Here is a 15,608-nt window from a genome sequence, read left to right on the forward strand (position 1 = left end):
CTCCTTGCTCCTGTGTAGACGTCCCCCCTCTTTTGGTCGTTGGCCCTCAGTTTGTAAATGTGGTCTAGTCTCCCATATTCTCCTAACTCTCCTTTTCATCCTCGAATCTCCCGAAGGCAGCCTTCCATAATGTCCCCAACAGCTTAATCCATCCTCGCCGCCCCCTGCGCCCCTCCCCACCGATTTCTGGTGGACACAGTTGGGTCTTTGTTCAAGGCTGTGGATTTGACAAATGCTTTGTCAAATGATTTTCTGCCTCTCTGGAGCACTTGACACTGTCAGTCATCCTGCTCTCCTCACCCCGCTGGGAAATTCCTGCCTTGATTCCCAGACCCCAGCTTTGTTCTGTATTCCTTATTTCCACATCCTTTCCTTGTCTCTCGTGTGAGCTGGCTTCCTCTGGTTGCATGTGCATTCCCTAGGATCCGTCTCTGTACCTTGCTGTGATCCTCACACTTTTCTTTCTGGCACATCTCATCTGCCCTTAAGGTTTCAACTACTATGTTGATAACTCTCCAGTGTACTTCTCCCAAGAGACCCCTTCCCTGAACCGCAGGGTGTATCCCACTGTCCACCAAGTCATCTCCACTTGGGCACTGCACCTATGCACCAGATTTGATGTTTCTAACTTAGAAATGTCATCACCTTCTCTAAGTAGGTTTATCGTCCTGTATTTTGTTTCTCGCTAGTGATACCACTGTCCCTGCAGTCATCAGGTTAGAAATTGAGAATTATCTTTGATTCTTCTCCTCTCTGCATCTCACCTTTCCCAACCTGCTCATCCTATCCTTCTCGACCGCCTGTGTTATCGTTACTTAGGTTTACACAGGAGCTGCTAATGTTCCCTCCTTTGTTCCTCTGCCTTCATGCCCATCCTCCATGTGTCTGGAACTCAGGCCTGATTTCGTACCTCTCCTGTTGAAAATCTTTCTGTAGCTCCTTTCATCGACAACAGGGGTTTGGGTTTCACGGATCTGTTGGGGAAAACAAAAGTTGGGAGGGCTACTGTTGTGTTGCCAACTTTTAATTATTCTAAATAAGAATGTTAGAGGAAAAAGGAACTCGCCGTCTACCATCATTTCATAGAAAAGGACATTTAATGCTAAAGGAGGCATAATTTAGAGACGACTAGACCAGAGTGTGGTGGCCAGGTGTGCAGTCTGCAGGTCAGGCGGTGGCCCAGCTACTCACCTCGTTGGCTCATATGGGTGCCTGAATGAACTCCTCTGCCAAATGGGGAGTACATTTAAGAGTACACCTCACAGCATTGTTTTGTGGATTAAATGAAGTGACGCATGCTGCGAGCAGCGTGTGGCATATAGTCTAGAAGAACTCAATCACAGGACAGTACAGCCCCAGCTGGATGCAGACACTGCTGCAGGAGGGAGCCCAGGCCTGCCCTGCTTTCCCTGTGAGCCTACTGGTGACCCTTGCTCATAAAACGTGATGGAATTTTTCTTTGTTGACACTTAATACTTTAAATACTTTAAATTCAAATCCATTAAATCCTTCGGTATATCTGCATAACAGTTTCCACCTGCAGAGCTCGCATTTAGCATTGTTTGTGATTAATTGCATTTTAGCATCCTTTTCACAGCTATATTTAGGCAAATGTATACAAGATATTGATACACGTCATAACTTCAAGAATCTCAAGGCATAGCCATAGCAGTTGTGGTGTTTAAATGTTTTCCTTATTCTTGACTCTTTTAGAAAATACTAGTTCTCAGGATGTGTTCAGTGATCTAGCGGTTGGAGGACTTACTACAACAAACTGCCAGAGCCCCCTCCCACAGCTCTTTTCGTTGGTCTGGGGGCTCCAAGACGGCACTGGGTGGGATCTCAGGGCCTGCACTTGGAGAACCACAGAGGATGCAGAAGCCTTTCTCCCTCCTCAGCTGGGCCATGATTCCTCCAGGGTGTCCTCTGAGGGCCCTGCTGGAGTCTGGTCAGCATTTTTTCTCCAATAAGAATGTGAGCCTCTTGAAGTCAAGACACTGGGGAGCAGCTCCATATTCTTATTTTCTAGAATAGTACCTTACCCACAAGTGAATGTTGATCAAATCAGGTTTCTAGTTTTCTTCCTGAAAATTGCCAAGATTTGTAATCCTTTCACTTTGCTCTTTTCCAAATGGCAGTGAAGTGGATCAGGTTCTTCTGCTTCAGCAATGATATTATGTGAAACTTGTTTTTATAATCACTTGCATTTAAAGAGCAGCCAAGATACAGCTTGGGAGCAGCAGCACCAGCAGTCTCAGAGGAAGATGTGGGTGCTCACCCCGAGTTGGATTTGGAAGGCTGGATTAGGAACGAAGCTGGGGGAACGAGGGGTGGTGGGGCGTGAGGGAGGAGTCCGGGCCATGGGAAATTATAAAGGACGCAGTTTCAGGGTGGTGGTCATGAGCCTCTCGGAAGGATTTAGGGGCCCTCTAACTATAGGATCTGCTCACTTCAAGGACTTTATAGCCTTAGTGTTGTAGGGAGTGGGGGTAGTGAAGACGAGGATATCCACAGGAGCCAAAGTGACGGACTCTGTCATTTTCACTTGAGGTGGGATGGGACAGTGTGCGGCTGCCCAGTCGTCTGTGGTGTCCCGGTGTCAGCGTGCACACGCTGGGAGAGGCTGCCTGCACTACCACATTAGCTCCCAACCGCTGGAGGAAAGCCCTTTTCATATTTTGGACATTAATGTACCCAGTAAATTCTGTTCTAACCATGTTAATTGTCATTTGTTCTCTATATAAATTCCTTCTACAGTGGCCAGCCTTTCCAGTACTGTGTGCAACATAATGAGGTAACCCTAGGCTTTCAGACTGCCAGGGGGCATTCTTTGGGCAACTAGTCTCAAACTGTAGTTAGAGACAGAAAGTCGAGGCCCAGAGAGGGGGTTGTCCAAGGGCCTGGAGCCCACTGGCCATTGCAGACTCTCTTCAGGCAAGGCTGTCCCCTTCCCTGTGGAATGTGCTCACCAAGGGGGAAATGCCGATGGTAGGACAGCTCAGGGTTTCTGTCCTGACTTCTCATTCCTGGGGCTGCCACCAGCTGGCCCCCCTCCCTGTCCTGACTGTGTGACTGTTAAACACCCCAAAAGGCGGAGAGCAGACAGAACTTCCATTTCTCCCAGACTGGCTGGAACGCACTGTTCCAGGGACCTCTTCTTCATGGAGCGCGTGTGTGTCAGTAGTTTTTCATTCTGCAGAGGGGGAGTTGGGTTTCTAGGAATGTGCTTGTGGTCTGCAGCCTCTGACATTTCGCTAGTTCCCCGGAGTTCATTGTGATGGGATTTACCTTCACCAGACACTGACCAGAGCAAGGAGATAAAGATTTCCCTAGGAGATAGAGCAGCTAACATTTTCAAACATAGAAAACATTATTTCAAAAGAAAACCATTGCTTGGGACTTCCTTGGTGGTCCAGTGGTTAAGAGTCTGCGCTTCCACTGCAGGGGGTGTGGGTTTGATCCCTGGTCAGGGAACTAAGATCCTGCGTGCCGTGCGGCACAGCCAAAAAACCCCCAAAAAACAACATTGCATTTCTAAAGAGAAATTGAATATACTCATGTGCATCTGAAACTTTGCATGATGACACCCTAATAGTATAAATACCTATTTTTCCAGAAGTTCTTCCATTCTATTTGTTCATTTTTTGTGTTTTTTCTTTCCTTTTTTCCTTTTTTATTTATTTATGTTTGGTGTCTTAAAACAGCAAATAATATATAACAGTTCTAGAGGTCACACCCAAAGTGGGTCTCACTGGGCTAAAATCAAGGTATCAGCAGGGCCAGGGAGAATGTTTCTTCTGGAGGCTCCAGGGAGAGTTTCGTGCCTTTTCCAGCTTCTGTAGGTGCTGCATTCCATGGCTCATGGCCCTTCCTCCATCATCAAAGCTGGCAATGGCCGATGGAGTCCTGCTCCACCTCATGTGTGAAACCTGCTCCTCTGCGTTCCTTTCTACATTAGAGGGTCCTGTGATGACATTGGGCCCATCTGAATAATCCAGGGTAACAGGCTTGGCCTGGGGTTAGCGGACAGCCAACCTACCCGCTCCTGCCATGTAACGTACCACATTCATAGGTGTGGTGGGCAGGAGTACACAGCTCTGGAAACACAAAGCCTTTAGATGTTTTTGCCATCTTTTTTGTCTTTATGATCTTTGTGACTAAATAGGAAATAAAATGTCATTTCATACTGTCATTCAATTTTTAAAAAATTTTTATAAACAGAGTTTAGTACCTGATTCATCTTTGTTTCTAAGAACATGGGCATACCTTAACTTTGTTAAATTAAGGTATCTTTTTTCTTTTAGTTTTCATGAAAAAGTCCAAAACAAACCTTTTTAAAAAAAATTTGCTTACTTACCTTTTCCTGGTATCAACTATTCTTGGATAGAAAATATTCCTACACTTTATTCCATGTGTCTTTCACCAGACATGTCCCTCAGCAGTCAGGGATACCATTGTCCTCCCCTTCAGAGCTTACCTTGGCTTTTTGCAGTGGTCTCAGGTGCTTGGGGCTGCATTCATCCAGCACAGCCTCCTGGTGCCTGGTGGTGAAAGAAAGGAAGCATCTGTGGCCCAGGGCTTCTCTGTGCTGTGCTCACATGAGCAGGTTGCAGACATCCCAGAAGGAATGGAAGGCTGTCAGATGCTCTTTTACCTTGCCAGGTTGAAGCAGCTGAGTTATATTTCAACAACTGAAAGGGAGATCCAGGGCTTGATTCTCGGACCACCAAGGTCTTGGGGCCAAGAAATCACAAATTGATAATAATCAGGCCCTTAGAAGGGAAACATCACCTGGAGTTTCTGGGCCTGTGTTTAGAATTAGTGTATTGACGTGTGTGCTTGTCTTCTTAGGTCCGGGCCCACCAGCTGGTCTTGCCACCGTGTGATGTGGTGATCAAGGCTGTGGCTGACTACGTTCGCAACATCCAGGATACCTCGGACTTGGATGCCATAGCTAAAGATGTCTTCCAGCATTCTCAGGTAGAAATACAAGCTCCTGGGTAGCGCTTTGTTCTGTGGTGTGTGCTGGGTTTGGAAGGGGTTTGAGAGGCACACACTAGCCATGTCCAGGAGTGCTTGCCCAGCTGTCAGGCCTCTGCCAGCCAGGAGGGCTGGCACCTCACCTAGCTCCTCCAGCCTCCCCCCCGGCCTGCACGGAGGAGGGATTGAGGTAGATGAATGGTAAGGTCTCTGCTGCTCCTAGATTTGCCATCATAATTTAATGGGATTTCTACTCAGAAGACAGATGAATCAAATGGGTCAAATGGAATTGTGGATCTCTGATTTGTCCATCCCTTCAGGTGATGATCAGGGATTTCTTCTTCCTTTTTTGGAAAGTAAGGATGTGAGGGGGGTCAGGGTTAGTAGAAGAGGTGAAGTTTGTGTGACTTCCTGTTTGCTCTCTGAAGAACTAAAACTGCTCCCCCACTTGCTGGAGATGAAAAGTAAAACCTTTCTGGGTAGCACCAGAGACCTGGCCAAGGAAAAGTTGGAGGACTGCATCCCAGAACTCAGGTCTCCTGACTGCCGTGTCAGACTCTGATGAGTACATTGCTCTAAGAGAATGAATGTTTGATTTGTTTCTTTAATGATAATCCGTCGATTTTCCTTGAAGATTTTAGTGTCATTCTAAACTCTCATTTAGCTTGAAAGGCTGCAGATTATTATACATGTGCTGAATTATAAAAATATATTAATACACATGACCAGTGGCATACTGATTTACAAAGGTTTTCCTGCGTTTATTTCAGTCTAGAACAGATGACAAAGTCATTCGATTTAAGAGAGCAATTGGATATTATTCAGCGACTAGTAAGCCTATGGCATTTCACCCACCACATTACTTAGGTAAGTAACTCAAAGCCTCTGTGATGGATGCTGACCATGCAATAACCAAAGAGATTTAAATATTCACCCAGTAATCTTGTTGGTTTATGCTTTTGAATTGAGATTTCTATAGTTATACAAATAAGTATAGCAGAACTTCCTGGGCAGACTCCGTGGTAATTCCTGAAAGTGTTGAAGAGCAAGAGAAAACTTAGGAGACGAGCAGGCAGCTATGAGGACCAAGGCTGGCAGGTGACGGTGACGCTGAAATCTCCGGCTGTGAGGTGTCCTCTTGCAGAGAGCACCAAGACACAGAAGACGCTCTGGATCTATAAGTGCCTTCATAAACGCAGTGGATTTGTGTCTCCTCTTGTTGCCTTTTTGGGCAAAATATCAAATTTTACTCATTTGAAAGTGGGGAATAAAAAACAATTATAAACTGTTTGCCTGAAGGCTGCTTGATAGTGAATATCTCATGGGAGGTTGTAAAGCACTAACCCTAAATACCAACCTCCTTCCTGAGTGAGATTGCCTTTCGTAGGCTCCAGAGCAGTAAAGCTATGAGAAATCATTAATTGCCAACCGTTGTTTCAGTTGTGCTAATTTCATGTAATGAAAGAAGTCATGTTCCCGAGATTGTCTGTAGTGACATTCTAGTCCTCATATGACAATTGTACTTTAAACATTCATTATAGTATTCTTGGGACTAGAACATTTAAAGAGAAGGAAAATGTGGGGAGAGAAAAGATAGAGAAAGACACTTGACTTAACATTTGGCATTTATCTGAGCTGATAACAGTTTGGAAGCTGTTCTGAAGAGGAAGGTGAGTTTTAAATTAGGTTTAAGTTTGAACTTCTTAAAAATATTTACTGTTCTATAAAGTGCTTTCATGTTCTTATTAAATCATCAAAGACATTATGAGGTAAGTATTTTATAAATGAAGTCAATACTCTTAGAATTCACTTTCACTCAGTGGTTTATGGAGAACAGTGGTGTAATTGGTAAAGAATTTGGGGTATTTAGAGTGATGTTTTCAAGCAGGTTAATGTAGGTGATAACTACCTACAAATCCTTCTATAAAGCATTTCCCATTGCTTCTGACTGTTGCAGTAATCTGAATTGTACAGCAAGGGACTTAACAAAGCACAGTCACAGAATTACAACAGGGCAGGAAGTTTGGGGCAGTGTAGAGTTCACTGTATGGCCTGGAATATTGGGATGAAATTGAGAGAGGTTGAGGCAAGATTGGGAAGGAAGGTTTATTTCAGGTTAGATACACATAATTTGGAGCCAGCAGAAACAGATTAATGTAAAAATCACTTTTATTGTTTTTTTTTCTGATAAGTATAAAGAAATAAAAGTATCTGGAGATAGTGCTCATTGATTTCATCTATATGTGCTGTTAGGGACCCACTAAATGGAGAGGGTAGGTCATAAGTGGTCTTTTCCAACCATAGTTCATTATATTATTCTACAGGAAAACACATTCAGAATTTTGAAGAACCAATATTGGAAGATAACTTTCTTGTTCATTAGACCCTGTGTGTATTAATCATTTTAGAAACTGGAATATGTGTAGAGTTTTGAAGAAATCTTACAGAAAAATGGGGAGAGTTGACTCTACCCAGAGGTTTCTAAATCTGGCTGGAATTCTACCGCAGAACAGTTTTCAGAAGCCTAATTGGCCTCAGGGTTCTGTATTTTCAAAAGAAAAACCTTCCTGGCCAGACCCCATGTGGACTGGCGTTGGGGGGTGACTGCTGTGTCTTCCACGCTTTTCCTTCGGAGTTTGTGGTTCTCTGCAGCACTGAGAAAAAACCTCAGATCTCCATACTGTTATTGGATGGTGTGGAATTTACAAAGGAAGTGCACATGCTCCCTGTCCCGTTGCTAGGAGGCCTGGTCTGCGTGGTGTGTGGTCTTTTTCAGGGTGGAAAAAGAATTTTTTCCAGCTCATGCTGTTTTTGTACTATGAACTCCCAGAAATTATCTATATTATATAACATAGATTATGGATATTTAATATATAATACCTATCTGTATATATGTATATTTCTGAATTATCTACTCGATAGATTTTTTAAATGTTACAGGTGAGATTATTATTATTTTTCAAGCATTTACTGTATCAGAAACACTGTTGGGAATGGGGGATCTAGATATGATTATAATTTTTTCCTTTCCATCATAGCACTTAATGTCCACCATCTCCAGAGAATCTGCAGTCTAAACGTAAGATACGTCAGAATTGAGTTGTCAGCAATATTTGGCTTCCTGGTTGAACAAGTAGTTCTTAAACCTTAGCTGTGCTCCAAAACCATTGGCAGAATTTTAAAACAACAAATAACAGAGACGTTAGAGGCCCGCCTCAGGTCTGTGAACGTGGACTCTGTAGGCGTGAACTAATCCCAGTGTATTTGTGAAAAGCTGCGCAAATAAAACAGAGGCCCTGTTAGTCTGAGGAAGCACGCACTGTGTCCTCTTGGCCTTCCTCAGTGAAACATAGATGAGCTCTCACTGCACACCTACTAGAATAGCTTAAGATCCGGAACACTGTCACCACCCAATGCTGGCGAGGGTGTGGAACACAGACATTCTCATTTCTTGCTGGTGGGAATACAAAATGTTACAGCCACTCCGAAGACAGTTCGGCAGTTTCTTACAAAACCAAACACACTCTTACCACAAGATCCAGTAATCCTGCTCCTTGGTATTTACCCAAAGGAGTTGAATACTTATGTTCACACAGAAACCTGCACGTGGATGTTTATAGTAGCTTTAGTCATTATTGCCAAAACTATCCTTCACCAGGTGAATGAATAAATAAACTGCTACATCCCGACAATGGAATATTATTCAGTGCTGAAAAGAAATTGGCTATTAGGCCATGAAAACCCATGGAGAAACCTTTAATGTACCTTACTAAGTGAAAGAAGCCAATCTGAAAATGCTGCATACTGTATGATTCCAACTATATGACATGCTGGAAAAGGCAAAACTATGGAGACAGTAAGATGATCAGGGGTTCCAGGGTTTGAGGGTGAGAGAGGAATAAATAGGCAAAGCATGGGATTTTTTTTTTTTTTTTTTTTTTTTTTGCGGTACGCGGGCTTCTCACTGCTGTGGCCTCTCCCGTTGCAGAGCACAGGCTCCGGACGCGCAGGCTCAGCGGCCATGGCTCACGGGCCCAGCCGCTCCGCGGCACGTGGGATCCTCCCAAACCGGGGCACGAACCCGTGTCCCCCGCATCGGCAGGCGGACTCCCAACCACTGCGCCACCAGGGAAGCCAAAGCATGGGATTTTTAGAGCAGTGAAAATATTCCTTATGATACTATAATGCTGAATTTATGTCCTTGTAAGTTTGTCCAAACCTATAGAATACACAACACCAAGAGGGAATCCTACTGTAAACTGTAGACTTTAGTTAATAGTAATGCATCATTATTGGATCATCAGTTGTAACAAATGTAGCACACTAATGCAAGGTATATACTTTCTGCTTATGTTTTCTGTAAAGCAGAACTGCTCAAATAATAGTCTATTAATTTTTTGAAAAATGTAAATGAGCCTTTGATGTATTTACTTCCTGCCAGGCACTATGCTGAGTGTTGGAGAGGGTGGTAGACAAGATAGATGTCATCCTTGCCCTTGTAGATGATGGAGACGAGGAATCGTACAGGAATGTGAACAGGAAGGTCACGGAAGACCAACCCGGTTAAAACAATACTTGATTAAACCAGTGTTTAGTTCTGCTCAATTAAATTAATGTTCAGGTGAGGTTTGAGTGTAGAGTAGGAATTTAGCAAGATGACGATAGAGAGGAAGTATATGTGCAGAGGAGACAGAATGTGTAAAGGTCCTGAGGTGAGAGGACAGGATGTAGAAGAAACAGAAGAATGTAGTTGGAGCACAGGAAAGCAAGGGAAGGAATGGTCAGGTGATGCTTGTCGGGCCATGCGTGGCCTTAGATTTTTAGGCTTACACTTTGGACCACGAAAGCTCATTGAAAGATATTTTTCATTGTAAAAACTTAAATTATTTTGAAACTATCATACACACAGTATATTTGTACAGTAAATTATTTTGAAACTATCATACACACAGCATATTTGTACAGTAAATAAAACAAACATCAGTGGAATATTACTAGTATCAGAGCCCTATCCCTGTCTCTTCCTGGTCATGTTCCCCTGTACTCCGGCACCCTGAATTTTGTATTAATGGTCCCCTTGCTTTTCTTTATTGTGTGTGTACCCTGAGTACTAATTGGAGCAGCGGAAGTAGGTCGGATGCCTTGGGGAGGTTTTCTGTGGAGGGCCCTCTGTATGGAGGTCTTGAGATGGTGTACCTCAGATCAGGGAAAGGAGGTGGAGTTGGGGGCACAGGGAGAGCAGTGCAGCAGCCAGAATAGGAGTCGTGGCAAGAACAGTTGTCAGCAGAGATGAGGAGGAGGCTTCTGTGGCACTCACAGCTCCCAGACCCCGTGCAGGTGCGGGTGCCTGCGTGATCCTCAACGAGGTGCAAGGGAGCCTAGGAAAAATAGTTCTTTAGCTTTGCAGCTTCTTCTGTGCTGTAAAATATGGAAGAGAGTGGGGTAGGTGGCCAGCACCAGTCCTCCAAATCCACCTCCAATTGCTTCCATAATGGGTGGGGCTTGAAATGGGAGGGAAGTTTGAACATGCTTAAACTTTTAGGTGGATAATGAAAGCTGAGAGGGGGCTATGAAGGGAGATGGAAGGTTGGAGGTAATAGTGACCCCTGGTCCCTCAGAGCATAGAGGAGTAGGGGTCTGATGGGGACCAAGGGAGCCCTCCAGGCAGCAGGCCAGCATGAACAAATAATAGAATTGTGCAAAGAGAACCATATTGAAATAGGAGCTGTCACCACTAAAGCAAAGAACAAATTCTACGTAGTGACCACAAAGAAAGGACCTCTGGCTATAGAAACTTCCTAGGTGCTGGCAGAGAGGCCCCATGGGTGTTTTATCTGGATGGGCTTGCCCAGGTCAGGGGCCTGCATCAGCCTGTGTCCTGACAGGCCCCCAAGGCTGGCCACATTCTACCTGACTGGGTCAGAGGATCCTGATTCACAAAATGCCAGATGGCAGACTTCAGTGCCAACTGCTGGTGACCCATCTGCAAGAGAACATAAATGCCTGCTGTCTTAACAGGAACAATTAGACTCCAAAGTTGGTGCTCCTGGACCACAGCTCTTGGGACCAGGGCTCAGAAAGGTGCGTCTTCAAGTGTAAGGGGGAAGCAAGGACCAGTCAGTGGGCCCTCATTCTGAGCCATGGCTTTACTGGAAGGCATCACTTTCTGGTGTCTTGAGAAGGCGGGTTCCTGAGGCTACACAGTCTGCACAGTGCTCACCAAACTGTTCTATTGATTGTTGCTGGGCTTCTAGGTTGTGTTGACAGTCTTTCTGAAAATACGTCTCTACCTCCCCAACAACACACACTCCCAGCATGAGAGGGGATGGTCAGGAAATGACCCCCCTGAACATGAAGACACAGTCTGTGAAGAAGGATGTGGCACCTGCTGGGCTTCCTCAGCTGGTGAGAAAGAGGCTGTTAGGTCTCTAGGACCCAAGGTCACTCATTCGGGCCCACTGTGGGACATGGAGGTCATGCAGAGTCCATAGTGTGACCTGCCCAGAGTAGAGGGCGGTGGCATGTACACATGTGTCTGGGGAGAAGAAGTGAGAGAGATCAGAACACTGCCCGCGCTGCTCCCGGGCCCGAACTGTTGAACTTCTCAGCGTCACTGCTACCCTACGCCAGGTGACCCGGCCCTCAGGACCTCGTCCACCTGCCATCGTCCGTGCGCCCAGGCTCACTATGCAGGGGTCGCACAGGCCTCCTGCTGCGAGTGCTGGCTGTAGCCAGGCCGCAGGACCCATAGTGGGACTGACCGCACATACTATAAGGCAACCTGCCCTGTTCTACCCAACGGTGTGCCTTTGGAACTTCCCTGTAACTTCACAAAGGTTTGCCTTAGTAATTTTTTTTTTTTTTTTTTTTTTTTTGCCTTAGTATTTTTAAAGCTTGTCTCATGTTCGACAGTGGGGATGTGCTGTAATCTACTTAACCATGTTCTGTGGTCATCACTAGAATATTTTCAGTTTTTCTCCTGTTATAATTATCACTTTAAACATGTTTTGTCACCAAGTATATGATATTATACTGTTACCCTACTCTACTAATACGTTTTTGAAATTTGGCAAGTTACATAATATTCATTCTTACAGTTTTGATTACTAAACCCACTCTTTCCAAAGTCTTTGCTTAAACTTTCTTATTATGGAAAGCTTTAAATGTAACTGAAAAAGACAAAGGATAGTATCATGAGCATTAGGGTACCCACTAAACAGGTTTAACAAATGTCTTTAAAGAAATACGTTAGGCTTTTCTTTTTTTTTTTTTTTTTTTGCGGTACTCAGGTCTCTCGCTGTTGTGGTCTCTCCCGTTGCGGAGCACAGGCTCCGGACGCGCAGGCTCAGCGGCCATGGCTCACGGGCCTAGCCGCTCTGCGGCATGTGGGATCTTCCCGGACCGGGGCACGAACCCGTGTCCCCTGCATCGGCAGGCGGACTCTCAACCACTGCGCCACCAGGGAAGCCCTACATTAGGCTTTTCTAAAAATCACGTCTGTCCCCCTCTAATGGTTTTTATAGTTCCTTACCTCATATATGGAACAATAAATCATAGTGTTTTGATTTTTAATTAAATGCTGTATTGTACCTGTCATTCCGTACTTGCTGTTTTTGAGATGTGTGCATGTTCATCTTTTTCAATTTTTATCTTTTTAAAGCTAATGCATATGGCATTGATGTCAAGCCCCCAGGGGTCTGACAGAATAGATGCTGCCAGAGAGAAGCTAAGATGCTATCACGTTAAATAGGAAGTCCACTTATTCTTTCTCCTTGATTCCTATGTAGATGAGTGGATTCTCTCAGTCTGTTCCTGTGACCTTTCATTCAGTTTTTAGTCAGTTTATTTCAGTTGATGTGGTATGCAGTGCTATAGGTTGTCTGCTCTTAAGGGTTTTTGAAAGGTCAGTTTTTTAAAAAACCTGAAAATTGGTCATTTTAGAAGAACTGAAAATACATCTCCTTTCAGTTGCCATCTGGTTTAAAAGACTGCAAGGTGTGTCTCCCTGAGATGGGCACAGCTTGTCATCAGGTCTGTTGGTGGCTTCTCAGTATTCAGTGACAGAAGGGGACTGCTAGTTCAGTTTATCAGTGACTTCCAAATAAAGGCCTTTAAACTTTTCTTTTAGGTTGTGCTTTTTAGAATTCACAGATGGACAGAAACTGCTTTGTCTTGATTTATCATAGACTTATAAAACCATGTAGGTGGCTGAATGAGATGTAAGAGTTCTTTTCTTTTGCTATTTAACGCCTACGATTCAAACCTGATTAAGTGAACTCAGGAATTTAATAGATTTGGATAAAATTTGGGATAAGTTTCCCACTATTCAGACTCTTGCTCTTTAAGACTCAGGTATCACGTGGATTTGAATAATACTGTATCCTTTGAGGTCCACACATGTGCTATCTAAACTCAAGGACAGAAGAGATTTGGATAACCAGGGATGCTGTGTAAGCACCAGGATACCTCCTGACCATGGTATATTCCTACACCAACCGTCAAGCAGTCAAAGCAGCCCTTGTCATTGTTGAACAGCTCTAGTTCTCAGAAAGGTCTTGTTTATTGATATATTCATCTGAAACGTGCTTCCCTAGGTTAAGTTTTTTCATTGCTCATAATTCTTTCAGGTGCCTACTTGCTTTATTCATGATCTTACTGTAATTTGCCCTACGCTTAGCCTTCCATTGTGAGGGCTTCTCTCCTGGACAGTGGCCTCTGACTCTTCCTGTGCGGCCTTGCCAGCACTGTGGCTCCAGGTAGGCATCAGCTGCCCCAGTTCTGAGCTCTTGGGAGTTGGTACTCACTAGAAACTGACGAGGTTCAGTCCTCTAAAAGCTGGGATGATTTCTGTCTCCTCCTTCCCAAAAGCCCCATGCCTCCTTGGCTATGCCCGGCCTACCAGGCTTCATAGGCCACACCAGTGTCCTGTTGGTTCCCACTGTCCCCCACCCCAGCTTGCCTTCGGAAGCTATTCGTTTGGGAGGGGATGAAAACAAATTACGTAGAATTCTCCTTCATATAACTTTGTACCTTAAGTTCTGTAGAATATTGGTATTGAGTAAATATGTCAACATGGTTAACATAGTTTGAAAATTTTGCTTTGTTTTTTTTGCAAGCATTGAAAACTAGTGTTGGTGGTAGGGAATATATTGGTTTATTTATTCTTTAAATGTTCAAAGCTATGTTTTTTGTGTAACACTTGAAAATCATGCATCAGCACCCATCTAAATTATAGAATTAAAAAAATATTACTTTGTTCCTATTGTTTGTTTAATGTAACATCTTCACAGTAACGTGCCCAGTAATAGATGAATATTTGTTAGGTTGGGGTAGGGGTGACTAGTTCTCAGTAGAGTTTTTGGTTAACACCATTCCTTCTTTTAATCTTATTTTAATTTAGAGAAAAGCTGGTTAGCTTCATACAGGCACAGTAAGTAATTCAAGGGAGTGGATACTGCACAGAGTGTCTTATCTATGAGAGTTCGCAGCTAACTAAGCACAGCTGTAAGGGCTGCAATGCATGCTTTCTTTCTCTTATTCTCAAAGTCTTTAATATTTAAATATTTTTTAATTATGAAAATATTTTTCAAATACTAATTAAATACTTTTTTCCCTTTCGTCTGTCTTCATTCTGCATACTTTTCTAACAAAGGCCTACCTCTCTTAGTAAGTATTTGTGAAAGGAAGAGAATGAGAAACTGGTGGTGTTAATCTCCACTCTGTGAACTGGTGTCAATTCTGAGAAAGATGTCCTTGTCACACAGAAGACAGACAATGACTCTGCTTAGCTGCACGAGGGCATTGAGAACAAGAACTGATTTATAAGAAGGCATGCAGTATGCAGAGGCAGGCCCTCGCTTATTACGCATTTCTGCAGCCATCAGAGAAATGTAGACAAATTCACTTAATAGACTAGGTTATGATAGAATAGTAACTAGTCCTGTGGGTTCTCAAAGGTTTATTTGAGGTCAGTGATTGAAATATGATTTTAGAAAATGTTCTTTCCTTGGAAATCTTTGCTTTTAAGTTATAGTTTTGTGTGTGTTTCTGTTTTGGGGGGTTTCTTTCTTTTTGTTTTTGTTTGTTTTTTGTTTTTTTTTTTTCCCTCCAATTCGTGCTGTCTCGGCACACGTACGTGTCACCGGCTTTTTTTTTTTTTTTTTTTTTTTTTTTAAATTTATCGCTGTGTTGGGTCTTCGTTTCTGTGCGAGGGCTTTCTCTAGTTGTGGCAAGTGGGGGCCACTCCTCATCGCGTTGCGCGGGCCTCTCACTATCGCGGCCTCCTCACTATCGCGGCCTCTCTTGTTGCGGAGCACAGGCTCCAGACGCGCAGGCTCAGTAATTGTGGCTCACGGGGCCAGCTGCTCCGTGGCATGTGGGATCTTCCCAGATCACGGCTCGAACCCGTGTGTCCTGCATCGGCAGGCGGACTCTCAACCACTGCGCCACCAGGGAAGCCCTGTTTGGTTTTTTTTTAAGGAAAGTTTGTGCTTTCAAGAATTTTGTAGCATATAATGGCCAAAAATAGAGTGAAACATAAATGTTCATCTTCACTTGAATGCTGCTGCATAATTGAAGAGTCCAGTCTCTCATTCTTATTACTCTGAAGTTAAGTATGGCAGATCAGC

At 43.9% G+C, this 15,608-nt stretch overlaps 1 protein-coding gene across 2 annotated transcripts in view; it reads left to right on the plus strand.

Moving 5' to 3' along the window:
- The window catches only part of FAM120A (family with sequence similarity 120 member A), a 105,881-nt gene that overhangs the window by 34,725 nt on the left and 55,548 nt on the right, over window positions 1-15,608 (plus strand). For both annotated transcript variants that reach the window (XM_082606629.1, XM_082606628.1), the window contains exons 4-5: window positions 4,852-4,980; window positions 5,751-5,847. In XM_082606629.1, coding sequence (XP_082462755.1) covers window positions 4,852-4,980; window positions 5,751-5,847 — 226 coding nt within the window. The remainder of the gene's footprint in view (window positions 1-4,851; window positions 4,981-5,750; window positions 5,848-15,608) is intronic.

This window comes from Mesoplodon mirus (assembly GCF_964341445.2).
Source record: "Mesoplodon mirus genome assembly, chromosome: 1".
Classification (NCBI taxonomy): Eukaryota; Metazoa; Chordata; class Mammalia; order Artiodactyla; family Ziphiidae; genus Mesoplodon; species Mesoplodon mirus.